Source organism: Xenopus tropicalis, chromosome 2, assembly GCF_000004195.4.
Source record: "Xenopus tropicalis strain Nigerian chromosome 2, UCB_Xtro_10.0, whole genome shotgun sequence".
NCBI classification, from domain to species: Eukaryota; Metazoa; Chordata; class Amphibia; order Anura; family Pipidae; genus Xenopus; species Xenopus tropicalis.
This window is the reverse complement of record NC_030678.2, coordinates 167,961,530-167,979,993: the sequence shown is the minus strand read 5'-3', so window position 1 is coordinate 167,979,993 and position 18,464 is coordinate 167,961,530. Positions and strand designations below refer to the sequence as shown.

Here is an 18,464-nt window from a genome sequence, read left to right as displayed (position 1 = left end):
CCCAAGATGAAGACCATTTGCAAATTGTCTACATCATATTAATAGTTAAGTGAACTGCCCCTTTATGCATAATAGAGTTGAGATGCATTTGAAGCTGACTGTGGCTCTAGTTCTCCTTGTTACTGTATCTAACAGAGTATCTTCCCAGCCATTTTGAAAAACAACCTTTCAGGCTTTTTTTGCTTCAACTTCAAGATATACAAGTGCGATTGACATTTGTGCTTCGTGAGAATGTCCCTCTCCTGGGTCCCGGCGCTAATCCAGCACCAACAATAATTACAGTGGAAGTGTGAAGATTACTGATAATCTGGGACAGTTACAATCTTTTCTTTCTAGCCAAAGCCGATAAATATCCCTTGCCTTTACTATCTATTTCTCACTTCTGAAGTGGGTTTATAAAAGAAAATCCCCTCTAGTACAAGACACCTAATTCCCCAAATGGCAGGTCTGCATGGGTGCAAGGACATTTATCCTTTCTTGTACTACACCACCTATCCAGCATAGTCCGATATGGCTAACTTGTAGCCTGGGTGCCCAACAGCGGCCCAGACCCAACCCTATTGCTGCTTCCTCTGGCCTCCGATGTCCTACCCTGACGCGTTTTTACATACACGTTCATGGGGGGACGTCAGACAAGGGCCCCTGCGGTGGGGGGGTTTAGGGGTGTGTGAAGGGGGCCCCTGCGGGGGACACGGCTGGAGGAGGCACCTTGTGGGGTGCGGGGCCCCTGGGGTGGCAGCCCTGGTGGGCCCTGCACCCCCCAGTCCGACCTTGGTTGCAATATAGCAATATGTTCCCCATTTGTCTTAATCAGCCATAGGAAGTAGGGATCCACCGAATCCAAGATTTGGTTTGGGATTCGGCTTGGAGCTCTTTACCATAAGCCGGCAATACAAATTACATACAAATGCTCAAACAGGTATTTTTTTTCTACTATTCACGTCTAAAACCAACTATTGATTCAAATCTGCACTCACCTTTATTTGTCCTTTGGCACAAGGATCGCTGCAAACTGATCGGATGACCAAGTTTTTGTTTGACCAAATTTCATCGTCATCCATCTTCAATTCGCCATTATCCCAGCTCCCAACGTTGATATAATCGTAATAGTCTTTGCCCATTTTCTTAAAGTTCATGATTTCATACCTTGAAGGAAAAGAAAAAGCCGTCAGAAAATAGCACTTGGCTCGTAATGTTTCTTCCCTGAACCCAGGTTACAGCAATATAGTGGGTTAAACAGAAGTCTGTAGTTCTTGGGCTTCAGGTCATGGACAATCCAATACCAGACTATCAATGTTCTCCATGGTTTATAAAGAAGGGGGGTATTTAAAATAAGTCCCTGCTCAAGTCAATGTATCCCAGTCAACTGCAAACTGGAAAAGTTTGGGGTTCATGGCATCATGGGAACTTGGTATTTCTGTACCACAGAAGATCTTTTGAGATCCTTCTCTCCAGTTCTACCTCACTGAGCCGAGTCTTACGGGGATTCAAAAATAATGATAAAGAGTTACTGAGTTTGTCTCTTATGATTCATGGTTAACACCCAATTTGACCAATGTATTTATCATATATTGATGGTTTTTTCATTCTAACTAGTAAGGATGTATCTGTTAATTAAATGAGGATGATCCACCAGCATTTTCTTTTTACCTTTCAACTTCAGATTAATGGAAATTGGATAGACATTGTTGGCATTTCTGTTGAAATAATGGATTCTGAAGCTCAAACGTGCTCCATTCGAACCAAGGGCACATTGAATGAAATTCATTCTATTACTCCACTTTCTCGAGGATTCTATAGAGTTGTCAGGACTTCTCAAATTATTTTACTGGGAAAGTAACTTTAGCCCCTAAAGCTATGGAACAAGAGAGGGAAAAAACTACTCAATGAGTCCTGTGCCTTCTGCAATGGGAACCCACTAGCACTGCCAATCAGTGTCGGACTGGCCTGGTGGGACACTTGGGAAAAACTCAGTGGGCCCCGCCGACCCAATCTCTCTCCCACTCCCAGGTCCACCATTGGTGGGTTATTGGGTGTTAGGGGGGCCCACCCCTGCTGCACTTTATTTAACTAGCCAGGCCCCCTGCTGTCAGTGAGACTGTCAGTCTTCAGAAGTGAAGGCGGGAACTTGGGTGCCTTGTTTTGTTTAAGTCCTGGTAAAGCTGCATGGGGATTGGATGGACTGGAGGAGAAGTTCAATCTTCACCTATCCAATCCCTGTGCTGCTATACTGGGACTTCCAGAAAGCTTTGTAGAAGAAAGACAAAGCTGGCACCAGAGCTCCCACCCTCCGTTCCCAAGTCTGCAGCTCACTGACAGCAGGGGGGGCTAACCAAGTAAGCGCAGTACTGCAGGGCCCCCCTTGGGGGCAAGGTTTGTGACTGGGTTGGGGGGCCCCTAGGCGACAGCCCCAGAGGACCCCAGCCCAACACTGTTGCGAATGGCCATGCCAGCCATACATTGAGCGATTGGCCCATGTTGCTCCATATGTGCATGTATTCCACCTGATCCCAAACAACAAGATTGTTGGAAAGGAGATTCCGACATCAGCAAATTATATTTTTTCTGTACTGCTGCAAGTTAAAACTGTGTGACATCTCTAGCACGTGTATGTCATTATTCATATGTTATTATGGATATTCATGAAATAACAACAGATTTATCTAGTGAGTTATCTGACTTAATTCAATGGAAAGGAAATTATATTAAATGGTATATTAAATTATGCTGCCTCTTTAATTCTGTATTTGAATGCAAATATAATAAAAATGATATGTTGACAAGAAATGACAGAAGAATAGATTCCCCTTGTCTTTCCAGGAAATTCAAGCTTGTCAGTTCCAATAATATCAATACCTTACTAAATTGCCATTGACGTTGCTGTATATTCTTCCACTTTTATTTTTGACAGCTTGGGTCTGAACAAGCCGGGGTTTTTATTCTCTTTTAATCAAGTCTGTCTTTCTGACATATTTAGCCTGACCCTGGGTTACTAAGGGGGTAGGGTTTATTTTCAGCAAAATGCTCCATAGGGTTAGGTATGTGGTTATGTAATTATATGTTATTGCTTACAAATAAAGTATAAAAAGGAGCATTATTTCTTTTAAAAAAAGTTAGGGGGAGATTTGGGGTGATTCCTTTTTTGTGCCCTGGGTACCCCTGGAACTATAGCGGGGTGACTGTTACCCCAATGTTTCTATATATCTGTAACCTTGTTATGGGCTAAGGGGGCCCAGCCTGAAGGCCAGTTAGGGGGGATTTGGGGTGAGTGCATATTTGTGCCCTGGGTACCCCTGGAACTATAGCAGGGTAACTGTTACCCCAATGTTTCTATATATCTGTAACCTTGTTATGGGCTAAGGGGGCCCAGCCTGAAGGCCAGTTAGGGGGGGATTTGGGGTGAGTGCTTATTTGTGCCCTGGGTACCCCTGGAACTATAGCGGGGTGACTGTTACCCCAATGTTTCTATATATCTGTAACCTTGTTATGGGCTAAGGGGGCCCAGCCTGAAGGCCAGTTAGGGGGGGATTTGGGGTGAGTGCTTATTTGTGCCCTGGGTACCCCTGGAACTATAGCAGGGTGACTGTTACCCCAATGTTTCTATATATCTGTAACCTTGTTATGGGCTAAGGGGGCCCAGCCTGAAGGCCAGTTAGGGGGGGATTTGGGGTGAGTGCTTATTTGTGCCCTGGGTACCCCTGGAACTATAGCAGGGTGACTGTTACCCCAATGTTTCTATATATCTGTAACCTTGTTATGGGCTAAGGGGGCCCAGCCTGAAGGCCAGTTAGGGGGGGATTTGGGGTGAGTGCTTATTTGTGCCCTGGGTACCCCTGGAACTATAGCAGGGTGACTGTTACCCCAATGTTTCTATATATCTGTAACCTTGTTATGGGCTAAGGGGGCCCAGCCTGAAGGCCAGTTAGGGGGGATTTGGGGTGAGTGCTTATTTGTGCCCTGGGTACCCCTGGAACTATAGCGGGGTGACTGTTACCCCAATGTTTCTATATATCTGTAACCTTGTTATGGGCTAAGGGGGCCCAGCCTGAAGGCCAGTTAGGGGGGGATTTGGGGTGAGTGCTTATTTGTGCCCTGGGTACCCCTGGAACTATAGCAGGGTGACTGGTACCCCAATGTTTCTATATATCTGTAACCTTGTTATGGGCTAAGGGGGCCCAGACTGAAAGCCAGTTAGGGGGGGATTTGGGGTGAGTGCTTATTTGTGCCCTGGGTACCCCTGGAACAATCTGAATTATAGAGAATATTGATGCTCTCCATCTGCTCATTATGCTGTATATATATAGGGATGGGAGTTGTACGTAGCAGCTCCGGGGCTGCAGATGATCAGCTAACAGCATGTTGTGCAGCGGAATTAATAAAGCATCACACAGGCTGCAGCACATTTACAGAGATTACAGAATATTGGGCAGAATATGCACGCCTGCTCTAAAAGCTGAGTTATTCATTATTAATGGATTTACACGCCGCCAAAATGAGACGACTGATGAATAAACTCTTTGCTTAGCAACACGTGACCCATTTAATCCCGCGCTCAAACCATGTCAGATAATGGCCGATGCTGTCCTCATAATCATCCTGCTAAATTTTTAATTAGAAATGTATTCCAAAGCCTGGGGGTGGGGGCAGAAATATATTCAATTCTGCACTAGAGTCGCCATCTTACCTGCCCCCTCCGGACACATGGATCAAATAGGGAATGTTCAGCTTTATACGGGTATGGGACCTACTATCCAGAAAGCTCAGGATCTGGGGTTTTACAGATAAGGGATCTTTCCATAATTTGGAACGTCATACTTTGTCTATTGAAAACATTTAACCATTAAATAAACCCAATAGGGCTGTTCTGCCCCAATAAGGGGTAATTATATCTTAGTTGGGATCAAGTACAGGTACTGTTTTATTATTACAGAGAAAAGGGAATCATTTAACCATTAAATAAACCCAATAGGGCTGTTCTGCCCCCAATAAGGGGTAATTATATCTTAGTTGGGATCAAGTACAGGTACTGTTTTATTATTACAGAGAAAAGGGAATCATTTAACCATTAAATAAACCCAATAGGGCTGTTCTGCCCCAATAAGGGGTAATTATATCTTAGTTGGGATCAAGTACAGGTACTGTTTTATTATTACAGAGAAAAGGGAATCATTTAAACATTAAATAAACCCAATAGGGCTGTTCTGCCCCCAATAAGGGGTAATTATATCTTAGTTGGGATCAAGTACAGGAACTGTTTTATTATTACAGGGAAAAAATTAGAATTATTTGCTTATAATTGAGTCTATGGAGATGGCTTTTCCGTAATTCGGAACTTCTGGATTTTCTCTAATTCGGAACAGGTTCTGGATAAGGGATCCCATACCTCTATATAAATTATAATATAGTAATTCTAAATGCTATCTGAATGCATCTTTTTCAGTACTTCCCTCAAAGTTCTATATCATAGGTCACAAGGTACAGGATCTACTTCCTACTGTTTTCTACTATAATGCCTATAGATTGTGTTTGTGTACATAGATATAGTGGTGTGTATATTGAATAATGTACCCCCTGTTGTAAACTATAAGGATATTATAAGTCACTGAGGAATTTGGGGTTGAAGGCCAAGTGCTTTTATACAGGTCATGGAACTCCAAGGTGACTTTTTCTCATATTTTACAACAGGGGGTACTATATTTATTATTATATACAAGTTTTACTGATTCATGTGACATCACCAATCACATATTATATCTGATGATGCCACCAATAGGGATGCACCAAATCCAGGATTCAGTTCGCTATTCGGCTTCTATCAAACCCTTCAGTAGCCTAATTCGTATTTGGTTCAGTATTTGTCCAAATCTTTTTACAAAGGATTCAGGGTTCAGCCCAAATCAAAAATGGTAGATTTGGTGAATCCCTAAAGGATATAATTTAGAAGATATTCATGGCTCTTGTGTAAGGTTTAACATATATAAATAGATATAAGTGTATGTGTGTTTCTATGGGTTAAGCCCTAGAAACAATTCAGAAACACTATTGTACCTTCCTGGTGAGTCTCCATTCTCATCAAACGTGATCATATCGCCGGAGACGCCCGTGAAGTTGGCTTTCATGATGGAGTCAAGGAGTTTTTGACCGTCGATTGGTTTCATGGCGTCACAGAGACCGGCGTATCCCGGGCACAGCACTGTCTGCATGTTGTGCAGCCCATACGCCATGGCATAGATGGCATTGATCACGAAGCCCATTTTGGAATCCTGGACGTACTGAGAACGTAAAGACATTCGACCTGGGAAAACATTGTAAAAAGGATCAGTGTTTGTTTACAGGAATATGGAATTCCCAAGAAAGACCCCAAAACACAGTTATAATTATTCTTTTATAGTTCAGTTCCTGAAAATGTCTGGAAAGGTTAGTTATTGAGTTTCTTCTGCTGTATATTATACCCAGTTATGCTATGAGATTAGTTATTGTTATGTAGGGATCCCAAAGATTTGGGCCCCTTAGGATGGGTTCCCATTTAGACAGGCACCAGAGGGTGGCCCTATGGGATATGGACACCTAAAGGTGGTCCTAGCTGTTTATGTGTGAGTTTCCCTGCAGTTCCAACAGGCAGTGTGTTGCAATATAAAAGGGGATGACACACACCATGTGCAAGGTCTTTGGTCCTGGGACCTCCATCTGTAAGAGGCTAGCTACAGGCTCCAGTTATAGTCTTAAGGTAGACCTGTTATAGTCACTCTAGGAGTGAGAGACTAGACAGTGTATCCAAAAGGGCAGTCTGAAGCCCCAACAGGTGATAAATGAGGTTAACACCTCCCGGCATTACTGGAGTTCAGGTACAATAAGTGGCCAGCTCAGGTGGTAACTAGGGACCACAGAAAGGAGATTGATTAAGCAAAGGCTATTCTTGGCATGAGTACCGGGGAGAGCCCTAAGACAGTGTCTCTTGGTGTGAGTACCAGGTAGAACTCTAAGAAAGGATCTCTTGGCAGGAGTACCAGGGAATAGGCTTAAGTGAGAGGGTCTCCTAAGGGAAGTAAAGAGAAAGTAATGAAACCTGCATGTCATACTACTGGATACTCCATGTGAATATAATAAACAAGTTCATCTGGTTAATCAGCAATTCCAGTGTCTTGGTTAATTCCTCAAGGATTGGATCCTCAACTGTCTGGTAAGCAACCACCCCAAGGGGGGCAAGGTCCCAGGAGTTGCAGGGAGTCCCTACACAAGGAGGACTATATAGAGTTTCCCAGGGAGGGGTGTTACAGTTCAACCTGTCCCTACCCTGGGTGGAGGCACCCCAGCAATATTGTACCTGCTACCCCATAGTAAGGAGGGGCAAACGGCTCCTGCAGAGCCACACGCATATAATTACGTGTTAGAAGTAAAGCCATAGCCAAAAGTGGGCTACAGTTACATATCATCTCTTTGAAGCTGGACAGAATACACATGCTGCAGTGGTTAGGGGACCATGTGATAAGTTCTGTGGGTATTTTATAGGTAGGTGGGTTGGCAACCTTAGGTGACAGACCCATAGTACAGATGGAGTGAATGTTCCTCCAAATTGACTACATTTGAGCTGTTCCCAATATAGACAGTTAGCTTCGTTTGCTATATGGAAATGAAATAGATCAAAATTCTTTACTCTGAAGGTTTAACAGCGAATATAGTGAATGGAAAGCTCAAAGAGATTCCTAGGCAGCCTCAGTAACACAATATTAAGAGGTACTGTATCTTTCTTTAGGGTCCAGTATGGTTTTTTCCTATTGTGACTATAAAAGCTTGCTCTCCATTAAACTAAAAGTGATCTGCCATATCTGATGTAGAGATTGATTGAATATGATGGGATGCCTTATCTGGAATAAAAAAAAAATGATTCCCTTTTCTCTGTAATAATAAAACAGTACCTGTACTTGATCCCAACTAAGATATAATTACCCCTTATTGGGGGCAGAACAGTCCTATTGGGTTTATTTAATGGTTAAATGATTCCCTTTTCTCTGTAATAATAAAACAGTACCTGTACTTGATCCCAACTAAGATATAATTACCCCTTATTGGGGGCAGAACAGCCCTATTGGGTTTATTTAATGGTTAAATGATTCCCTTTTCTCTGTAATAATAAAACAATACCTGTACTTGATCCCAACTAAGATATAATTACCCCTTATTGGGGGCAGAACAGCCCTATTGGGTTTATTTAATGGTTAAATGATTCCCTTTTCTCTGTAATAATAAAACAGTACCTGTACTTGATCCCAACTAAGATATAATTACCCCTTATTGGGGGCAGAACAGCCCTATTGGGTTTATTTAATGGTTAAATTATTCCCTTTTCTCTGTAATAATAAAACAGTACCTGTACTTGATCCCAACTAAGATATAATTACCCCTTATTGGGGGCAGAACAGCCCTATTGGGTTTATTTAATGTTTAGGTATGTTGATTCAAGTTACAGAAAGACCCCTTATCCGGAAAATCCCAGCTCCTGAGCATTCTGGATAACAGGTCCCATCCCTGTATTATTATTATTATTATTTAAAGCAATTCAGTGTTACTATATGCCGACACTGTGTATATGATAAATGAGGACAATGTCCCCGCACTATAATATCAAACTGCGATATAATGGGACAGTGAGAGTGGGAGCGCTTTTTGACACAGTACATTAAATTGCAATTATTATAACAAGCTCTCCTAATAAACCTTAAATATCAAGGTGCTAAGAACAGCAAGTTTGGGTATTGATTGAGTGGAAGCAGCTTTTTCTCAGGGTAATCGACCATATAAAGTTCACTTTTGGGATAGTGGAAAATCAATTGTTTGGAATAACTTAGAATATAAAGCAGCTGGAAGAGCAATAACTTAGAGGCAGTTTAGTCCAAGACAGATAGTTGTCCTTAAATTACTTAAGGGCTCGGTTTTTAATGCAAAGTACAAATTCACATCTGAAAAATGGCACTGACAAAGGTACTTGCGCCCAAACAAACTCCCTGCAACTTGCACCAACCGCCGGTGATCTGGTTTTACCTGCCTTTGTGAATTGCACCCAAGGTACAAAGCAAAGGGCAAAGGCCCTAATATTAACCTCTGCCTTGATAAATTATTACTTCTTATAATGGTATAGGACCCGTTATCCAGAATGTTCAGGTCCAAAGGTATTCTGGATAAGGGGTCTTTCCGTAATTTGGAGCTCCATACGTTAAGTCTACTAAAAAATAAATAAAACATTAATTAAACCCAATAGGATTGTTTTGCATCCAATAAGGATTATTTATACCTTAGTTGGGATCAAGTACAGGTACTGTTTTATTATTACAGAGAAAAGGGAATCATTTAACCATTAAATAAACCCAATAGGGCTGTTCTGCCCCCAATAAGGGTTAATTATATCTTAGTTGGGATCAAGTACAGGTACTGTTTTATTATTACAGAGAAAAGGGAATAATTTAACCATTAAATAAACCCAATAGGGCTGTTCTGCCCCCAATAAGGGGTAATTATATCTTAGTTGAGATCAAGTACAGGTACTGTTTTATTATTACAGAGAAAAGGGAATCATTTAACCATTAAATAAACCCAATAGGACTGTTCTGCCCTCAATAAGGGGTAATTATATCTTAGTTGGGATCAAGTACAGGTACTGTTTTATTATTACAGAGAAAAGGGAATCATTTAACCATTAAATAAACCCAATAGGGCTGTTCTGCCCCCAATAAGGGTTAATTATATCTTAGTTGGGATCAAGTACAAGTACTGTTTTATTATTACAGAGAAAAAAGAAATAATTTTGTAAAACGTGAATTATATGATTAAATACATATGTACCCATTTTGGATTAATCAGAATGTGTACTTTGCAAAAATATATGGTTTTCTAAGGTTAACTTATCTTTAGGGGCTCTTATGAAACACAAAACATCTGCATTGATTTTATCTTACAGCAACCAAAGTGTCAGCAATAAAAATGTAAAGTTTGGAAGTGTAGAGTAGAAAGACACATGAACCCATTTTGGATTCATCAGAATATGTACTTTGCAAAAATATATGGTTTTCTGAGGGTAACTTAGTCTTAGGGGCTCTTATGAAACACGAAACAGCTGCATTGATTTTATCTTGCAACAACCAAAGTGTCAGCGATAAAAATGTAAAGTTTGGAAGTGTAGAGTAGAAAGACATACAGTATGTACCCATTTTGGATTCATCAGAATGTGTACTTTGCAAAAATATATGGTTTTCTGAGGTTAACTTAGTCTTAGGGGCTCTTATAAGAGTTTATTTTGCAGCAAAGTGTCAGCAAAGAATATTCAAGTGGCAAATTATAAATAACAAGAGCAATAAAAACAAAATAAATGCTATACGATATTTCTCTCTGCTTGAAATTTCAATTTAAAAAAACAAAAAAATCTTGGGTCGTGAGGTTGAAGGTCAAGCCGCGCTAATTAACAATGACAGATTTTCCCGTACAACTTACTATTACAGGTCCTGTTGTATTTCTGATTTTCCTGCGAATACCCTTTCAGTTTGCACTGGAACCGGTGTTGCCAAAATTCCTGGAACCATGGGTTTCGGAGATTGTTTTCTGGCCGTAGCTGCAGGTAATAATCATCAAACCATTTCACATCAGGAGACTGCAGCTTGATTGTGATTCCACCGGCCGCTTCCCGCTGATAACCGTCTGTCACATCGTACCTGTCTGCCCAGCCGTCACTGCAGAGATAAATAAAAAGATAAATTCTCCTGTGTTGGCTTTCACTGCAAAAAAACCTCAATCGGTATTCTTATCCGCCGTGTGTTTTTATGACAACAAATGTATTGAAATTCAGAGATTGTTGCTTTTTGTTTGCTTTCTTGTGACAATGAAGTCCGGTTATTATCTCACCAAAACATGTTGTAATAATAAAAACTTGATTTAATCCTTTCTGGGTAGATTCGTTCTTTATTTATCAAGTCACAATGGTTTTTGTAGTGTATACAAAATAATTCTCTTATAAATAAATGCCCACTACCAGAGATGAAATGACAGAAAACTTGCTTTAGGGGCAGATTTATCAAAATGTGAATTTAGTGCTTCAAGAATAAGTAAACCTGTTTTTTTCTATCAGTAAAATTACTCTAAACAGCCTCCAGAGTTACCTACCTTTGTCCCAGCATTCTGTCTGACCTGGTTCCTCACGTAGAATTTGATCGTTTTTCGTTGCTTCCTTGTGCAGAGTGAAGCCCCGCCCCCACTTCCTGTTCAGTTCTCTCTTCAATTCGACTACCTGTAGTCGACCTGGAGAGCCTTCTGGGCATGCCTGGAGGCAGCAGGAGCCAGTCTGTGCATTAGCAGGGTTTTGGTTTTTTTTAAGAGAGGCCTGAACAGGAAGTGGGGGCGGAGCTTCACTCTGCACAAGGAAGCGAAGAAAAACGATCAACTTCTAACTGAGGAACCAGGTCAGAGAGAATGCTGGGACAAAGGTAGGTAATTCTGGAGGCTGTTTAGAGTAATTTTACTGATAGATCAATGCGATCAATGCGCTTTTAAAAATCCCATAAGAATGAATAGAACGTGGGTGAGTTTTTATGAATTAAGCATTAAACTCACATTTTGATAAATCTGCCCCTTAATGTATTATACCTGAATGAAACACCAATAGTGATGATCAAATCTGTCCCATTTCGCTTCGCCATAAAATTCGCGAAACGGCGTAAAATTTGCGAAACGCATTTGTCGTGCGATTTTTTTGACACCCATGCTTTTTTTGATGCAACTGTGCCTTTTTTGACGTGACTGCGCTCTTTTTTTTTACGCGGCTGAGCCCTTTTTGACTCAACCACGCCCAATTTGACGAGTGACAAAAAATTCCTGCCCAGCAAATTTATTTGCGGCGAATTTTCACAGGAGTTTCGCGAAACAATTCGCCAATGGCGAAATGAGGAAATTTGCTGCAAATCCACGCCTGGCGAAAAAATTCGCTCATCACTAAACACCAACATCTGTGCTAATACTAAATAAAAGTCATTAATGGAAAAATAACCACATCAAAATCAATTGCCTCCATGTACATATAAATTAAGGTGGCCATACACAGGTAGATTTAAGCTGGCGATTTGAGCCCTTCAGACTGATTTGCCAGCTTATCTGCCCGTATATGAGAACCCCCAAAAGGCCTATCCGGCTGATATCTGGCAGAATATTGTCCAGGTGTCGATCTGGCAGGTTTGATTTTCCCATCAAACGAGCAGATCTCACAGTGTATAAATCCACGGAACACCCCAATCCTGTAGGTTAAAAGTGTTATGTAATTATTATTCCATTTGGTAACTACTAATGGCAAAATAAATGGTGGGCAAAAGTGGGAAAGAATAACATTAATACAGGTAAGGGATCCATTACCCAGAATACCATTATCCAAAAAGCATTCAAGCAAAGAATTCAAATTTCAAAAATAATTTTCTTTTTCTCTGTATTGATAAAACATACCTTATACTAAGCTATAATTACCCCTTATTGGGGGCAGAACAGCCTGTTGGGTTTATTTAATGGTTAAATGATTCCCTTTTCTCTGTAATAATAAAACAGTACCTGTACTTGATCCCAACTAAGATATAATTACCCCTTATTGGGGGCAGAACAGCCCTATTGGGTTTATTTCATGGTTAAATGATTCCCTTTTCTCTGTAATAATAAAACAGTACCTGTACTTGATCCCAACTAAGATATAATTACCCCTTATTGGGGCAGAACAGCCCTATTGGGTTTATTTAATGGTTAAATGATTCCCTTTTCTCTGTAATAATAAAACAGTACCTGTACTTGATCCCAACTAAGATATAATTACCCCTTATTGGGGCAGAACAGCCCTATTGGGTTTATTTCATGGTTAAATGATTCCCTTTTCTCTGTAATAATAAAACAGTACCTGTACTTGATCCCAACTAAGATATAATTACCCCTTATTGGGGCAGAACAGCCCTATTGGGTTTATTTAATGGTTAAATGATTCCCTTTTCTCTGTAATAATAAAACAGTACCTGTACTTGATCCCAACTAAGATATAATTACCCCTTATTGGGGGCAGAACAGCCCTATTGGGTTTATTTCATGGTTAAATGATTCCCTTTTCTCTGTAATAATAAAACAGTACCTGTACTTGATCCCAACTAAGATATAATTACCCCTTATTGGGGGCAGAACAGCCCTATTGGGTTTATTTAATGGTTAAATGATTCCCTTTTCTCTGTAATAATAAAACAGTACCTGTACTTGATCCCAACTAAGATATAATTACCCCTTATTGGGCAGAACAGCCCTATTGGGTTTATTTAATGGTTAAATGATTCCCTTTTCTCTGTAATAATAAAACAGTACCTGTACTTGATCCCAACTAAGATATAATTACCCCTTATTGGGGCAGAACAGCCCTATTGGGTTTATTTCATGGTTAAATGATTCCCTTTTCTCTGTAATAATAAAACAGTACCTGTACTTGATCCCAACTAAGAGTCAAGAACTAAGAACGGAATCGATGATGACCAAACACACGTACATATAGAGAATACACCACCAAAGCTACGAAATAGAGTCCCACCTATTACATTAAGCCCTGTTTACACCTACACCAGAGGAGATATCATGTTCTCTAGTTGGCCGTAGGAGGCCCAGCCTGGCTCTGTATAAAAGTCAAGGTCACCGTATACAAATATGACATTCTCTTGTTCAGGAAAGTACAAGTACAAATAACCCTGGCAACATAGGGAGCACTGCTGCCAACTCCAAACAAATTATTCTATAAACTCCTTTTCTGCTGACTGATATTGCCTTTTTGTTTCAATTTGTTCCACAATAAACTCCTTGACTCGAATGAAAATACAAATTGCAAGTGCACGTGATGTCTGGGCTCGTGGCAGAGAGCAAGCAACGTCATTCAGAATTTGTACCTATTTTATTTCAATAGCAGAGTTCGAAAATCCATTGTATAACCGGAGGCCAAATAAACTAGCTGGAGATAAACTGCTTTGTGCTAAGCACAGAGTATTCTAAAGGAAAACTATAGCTAATAATGTGAAAAGATATATAATCACAGTTGTGCAAGATGTTTATTAAGAATAAAGGTGTAATCTGATTGGGTGCACAGTGGTTATCAGTGTTGAGGTCTAGGATTTGATTCTGCCAACACTAGGGGGCAGATTTATTCATCCATGAACGCTCTGAGCATTCGTTCTAATGCCCCTGCGTAATTTTGCCGTTTTTTTCGTTATTTAGCGCAACTTTGGAGCTGCAGAGTGCCATTGAGCCCTATGGGAGGCTTTCCTTGGGCTGGGTTGGAGCTGCAGAGTGCCATTGAGCCCTATGGGAGACTTTCCTTGGGCCGGGTTGGAGCTGCAGAGTGCCATTGAGCCCTGTGGGAGGCTTTCCTTGGGCCGGGTTGGAGCTGCAGAGTGCCATTGAGCCCTATGGGAGACTTTCCTTGGGCCAGGTTGGAGCTGCAGAGTGCCATTGAGCCCTATGGGAGGCTTACCTTGGGCCGGGTTGGAGCTGCAGAGTGCCATTGAGCCCTATGGGAGGCTTTCCTTGGGCCGGGTTGGAGCTGCAGAGTGCCATTGAGCCCTATGGGAGACTTTCCTTGGGCCGGGTTGGAGCTGCAGAGTGCCATTGAGCCCTGTGGGAGGCTTTCCTTGGGCCGGGTTGGAGCTGCAGAGTGCCATTGAGCCCTATGGGAGACTTTCCTTGGGCCGGGTTGGAGCTGCAGAGTGCCATTGAGCCCTATGGGAGACTTTCCTTGGGCCGGGTTGGAGCTGCAGAGTGCCATTGAGCCCTATGGGAGACTTTCCTTGGGCCGGGTTGGAGCTGCAGAGTGCCATTGAGCCCTATGGGAGACTTTCCTTGGGCCGGGTTGGAGCTGCAGAGTGCCATTTTTGTAAGCATATTTGTGATATTTACGATCTTAAGAAATTATCGTATCCAATCTGAATTTATCCCATTCGTGATTCGAACTCGCGTTTTCATGAATGTGCCCCTAGGATTTGTACGTTCTCCCCTGTGTTGGTAAATCTTTTTTGGAGTAGAAAAAAAACCTCACTTTTGATGAGTGCTTGTTCAAGAACCTATCATAGGGGCCAGAGATTGATATGGATGATTAACTATTCCTTCTAGTTTTATCTTGAATGTATCAGATTCTCCTGGAGGCTTTTTCTTCACCAGTTCTTTTCTATTAAAACGCATGGGGAAAGGACCTTGGCCATTCCCTGAAGGAGCAAAACTGGCAAAAATATGGAACTCCATAGCCCATACCTCAATCAATATCTCATTGTTAGAGTCGGGTTATAAGTCCCACCTGGTTCCAACCAGGATAGACAAAATAAATATCTATGGCATTGGCCAAACCTGCCTCTCTACTTAAGTTCCCCATACACAGGCCGATTCTAGCTGCTGATATCAGTCCCTTAGACCGATTCGGCAGCTAATCAGCACGCGTATGGGCACTAACGATGGTCCTGCCCGACTGATATCTGGCCTGAAATCGGGCAGATCTCGATTGGGCAGGTTAAAAAATCTAGTCGGATCAAGGACCGCATCGGCACGTTGATGCGTTCCCCGGACTGACTTTTCCTATACCCCCAGGGCCAAATGATCGAATTAGCCTGGATTTTCCCGATATCGCCCACCCGTAGGTGGGGATATTGGGAGAAGATCCGCTTGCTTGGCGACATCGCCAAGCGAGCGGATTGGCCCGTGTATGGGGACCTTTAGTTTGTTACATATCCTTCATGATCTCATTAGGTAAAGAAGACCGGCCATGATGGGATGGTTGAGTGAATAAACCAGACTGGAGATATATTCTACCTACATGTAATTGTTTTATAGTTGGGCTTTCCTGAAATTTCCTATGTATTGAATTGGATGAAGACTCTGAGGGGCCAAGGAACATTATAGGATGCGCCATTAGTTACAAGTTGATTTCTTTGTGTTTCCTAGTCTAGTAGACATTTATCTTCTTTCATTTTTATATGCAACAACCCAAGTTCTGGGACTGTAAACATGTTTGACCCTGGGCTCTTTCCTTACCCTCTGATCTGGGATTTCCCACCTAATCTTCTCCCTTTTTCCAATTATGACATAAGACATTTCCTAGTTGTATCTTTAGAGACTTTTTAATGCTTCTTTCTTGACATCATTTCTGATTGTAAACTGAAAAATTCTCAATAAAGGCATACTGGGAAAAAAACACCCTGAGGGACATGGTGATCCTACAGGATACAAACCATCTATAGAAAATTGTCCTTTCGGTAAGCGAAGATTATACCATTAGGGAGCTGTGTTGCTAGATGTTTTTCTCTGCCATTACTTTCTTTCATTCCGCTCATGCTGGGGAACTGTGATGAGAGCTTAGAAACCCCTCCAAAGTGCGTCTGAAAGTTTCTGTTCTACTCACAGGAATGCATTGAATTATTTTGCTGTCGCAACTTACTTTGAGGGGGGGTTTCAGGCTGAATTTTTAACAAGAAAAATGAAAAAAAAATAGTGCTGTGAGACATAAACCCAGGTGTACGTAGATGTTTGAAGCACATGAGGGAGTCAATGGTCCATTAGTCACAGTGCAGATAACTGGCGAGCAACAAACCCTCCAGTACCGTTTCAATCTTACGGTAGGGATTGCAAGCGCGCAGAATAATAATAATGTGAAATGAGACAAAAGATATTAATCACGGCTATGCGAGATGTTTTATTAAGAATAAAGCTGACTGGTTAGCAGTGCTGAGGTCTAGGATTTGATTCTGCCAGCAGTTGGATTTGTACGTTCTCCCCTGTGTTTGTAAATGAGTGGAGAAAATATTGACCCTGGAGTTCCTTGCTTAACGAACCTATTACAGGTCCAGAGAGTGATATACTTGATTAAATATCTTTTCTAGTTTTATCTAGAAAGTATCTAGTTTATTTTTTGAATGTATCAGATTCTCCTGAAGGCTTTTTCTCTGCCAAGTCCTCCCTTATGTAAAAGCAGGAGAAAGGCCCTTTATCATTCCTCTGAGGAGAAAGAGTGGCAAAACATTTGGGACTCTATGGCCCGTACCTCAATCAATAGTTCCCTTGAGTCGGCTATAAGCCCTTCCTGAGATGGTGCCTGTTTCCAACTAGGATACACAATATAAATAGCTTGTATGGCTCACTTTCAGGGGATCAGGAGAGAAGGGGATGGTCTTCTACATGTGGTGGCAATGTTCCAGATTTAGAAGATTTTGGACCAGAGGATATTTGCCAGAAGAAACGATGCTGGGAAATACAGTTCCAAATGCAGACAAAACTCAGTAGACTTCTGATTATACAAATATCCAAAGTAGCCAAGCTTTACTATGGCAAAATTCTGGAAGTCCTCCATATCCCCAATAACTCAACTTAAGCAAAAAGATAAATTGGATTTTGGTGAAGAAAAAACTAACTAGTCACTAAATGACAGACAAACCCACTTTCAGAAAATATGGGATCCCTGGATTCAATATGTAGCCCTGCCTGGCACAGGCAAAACCCTCCTCTCTAGTTACATATCCTTCAAGATCTCATTATAGAAGCAAGACTGGCCATGTTGGGACAGTTGACAGCCCTGGAGTGGATTCACCAGGATCTGGCAAATCCCTCCTCTATAGTTACATGTCCTTCAGGATCTCATTATGGAAGGAAGACTGGCCATGTTGGGATGGCTGACAGCCCTGGAGTGGATTCACCAGGATCAGGCAAATCCCTCCTCTCTAGTTACATATCCTTCAGGATCTCATTATGAAAGGACGATTGGTCCTGTTGGGACGGTTGACAGCCCTTGAGTGGATTCACAAGGATCAGGCAAATCCCTCCTCTCTAGTTACATATCCTTCAGCATCTCATTATGGAAGGAAGACTGGCCATGTTGGGATGGCTGACAGCCCTGGAGTGGATTCACCAGGATCAGGCAAATCCCTCCTCTCTAGTTACATATCCTTCAGCATCTTATTATGGAAGAAAGACTGGCCATGTTGGGACGGTTGACAGCCTTGGAGTGGATTCACCAGGATCAGGCAAATCCCTCCTCTCTAGTTACATATCCTTCAGCATCTCATTATGGAAGAAAGACTGGCCATGTTGGGACGGTTGACAGCCTTGGAGTGGATTCACCAGGATCAGGCAAATCCCTCCTCTCTAGTTACATATCCTTCAGGATCTCATTATGGAAGGAAGACTGGCCATGTTGGAACTGTTGACAGCCCTGGAGTGGATTCACCACACTCAGGATTTGTTAAAGAGCCAGATTTCCCTCTGTAGCCCTATCTGTGGATTAAATTGAGGAAGGTCCCTGAGGACCAGGGGGCTTTGGAGGCACTAAGCAAACAAAGCAAACATTTATTTCCTACAATTTCAATATGCAACACCCTGAGTTCTGGGACTGCAAAAATGCTTGCTCTCGGTATTCCTGATTTCAGTTTGTAGAACCATCTGGCATT

General features: G+C 41.7%; 1 protein-coding gene across 4 annotated transcripts in view; it reads right to left on the bottom strand.

The window, feature by feature from the left end:
- The window catches only part of grm5 (glutamate receptor, metabotropic 5), a 170,328-nt gene that overhangs the window by 19,146 nt on the left and 132,718 nt on the right, over positions 1-18,464 (bottom strand). For all 4 annotated transcript variants that reach the window (XM_018091755.2, XM_012958033.3, XM_012958034.3 and 1 more), the window contains 3 exons: positions 10,483-10,718; positions 6,049-6,295; positions 978-1,146 (listed from right to left, as the gene is read on the bottom strand). In XM_018091755.2, coding sequence (XP_017947244.1) covers positions 978-1,146; positions 6,049-6,295; positions 10,483-10,718 — 652 coding nt within the window. The remainder of the gene's footprint in view (positions 1-977; positions 1,147-6,048; positions 6,296-10,482; positions 10,719-18,464) is intronic.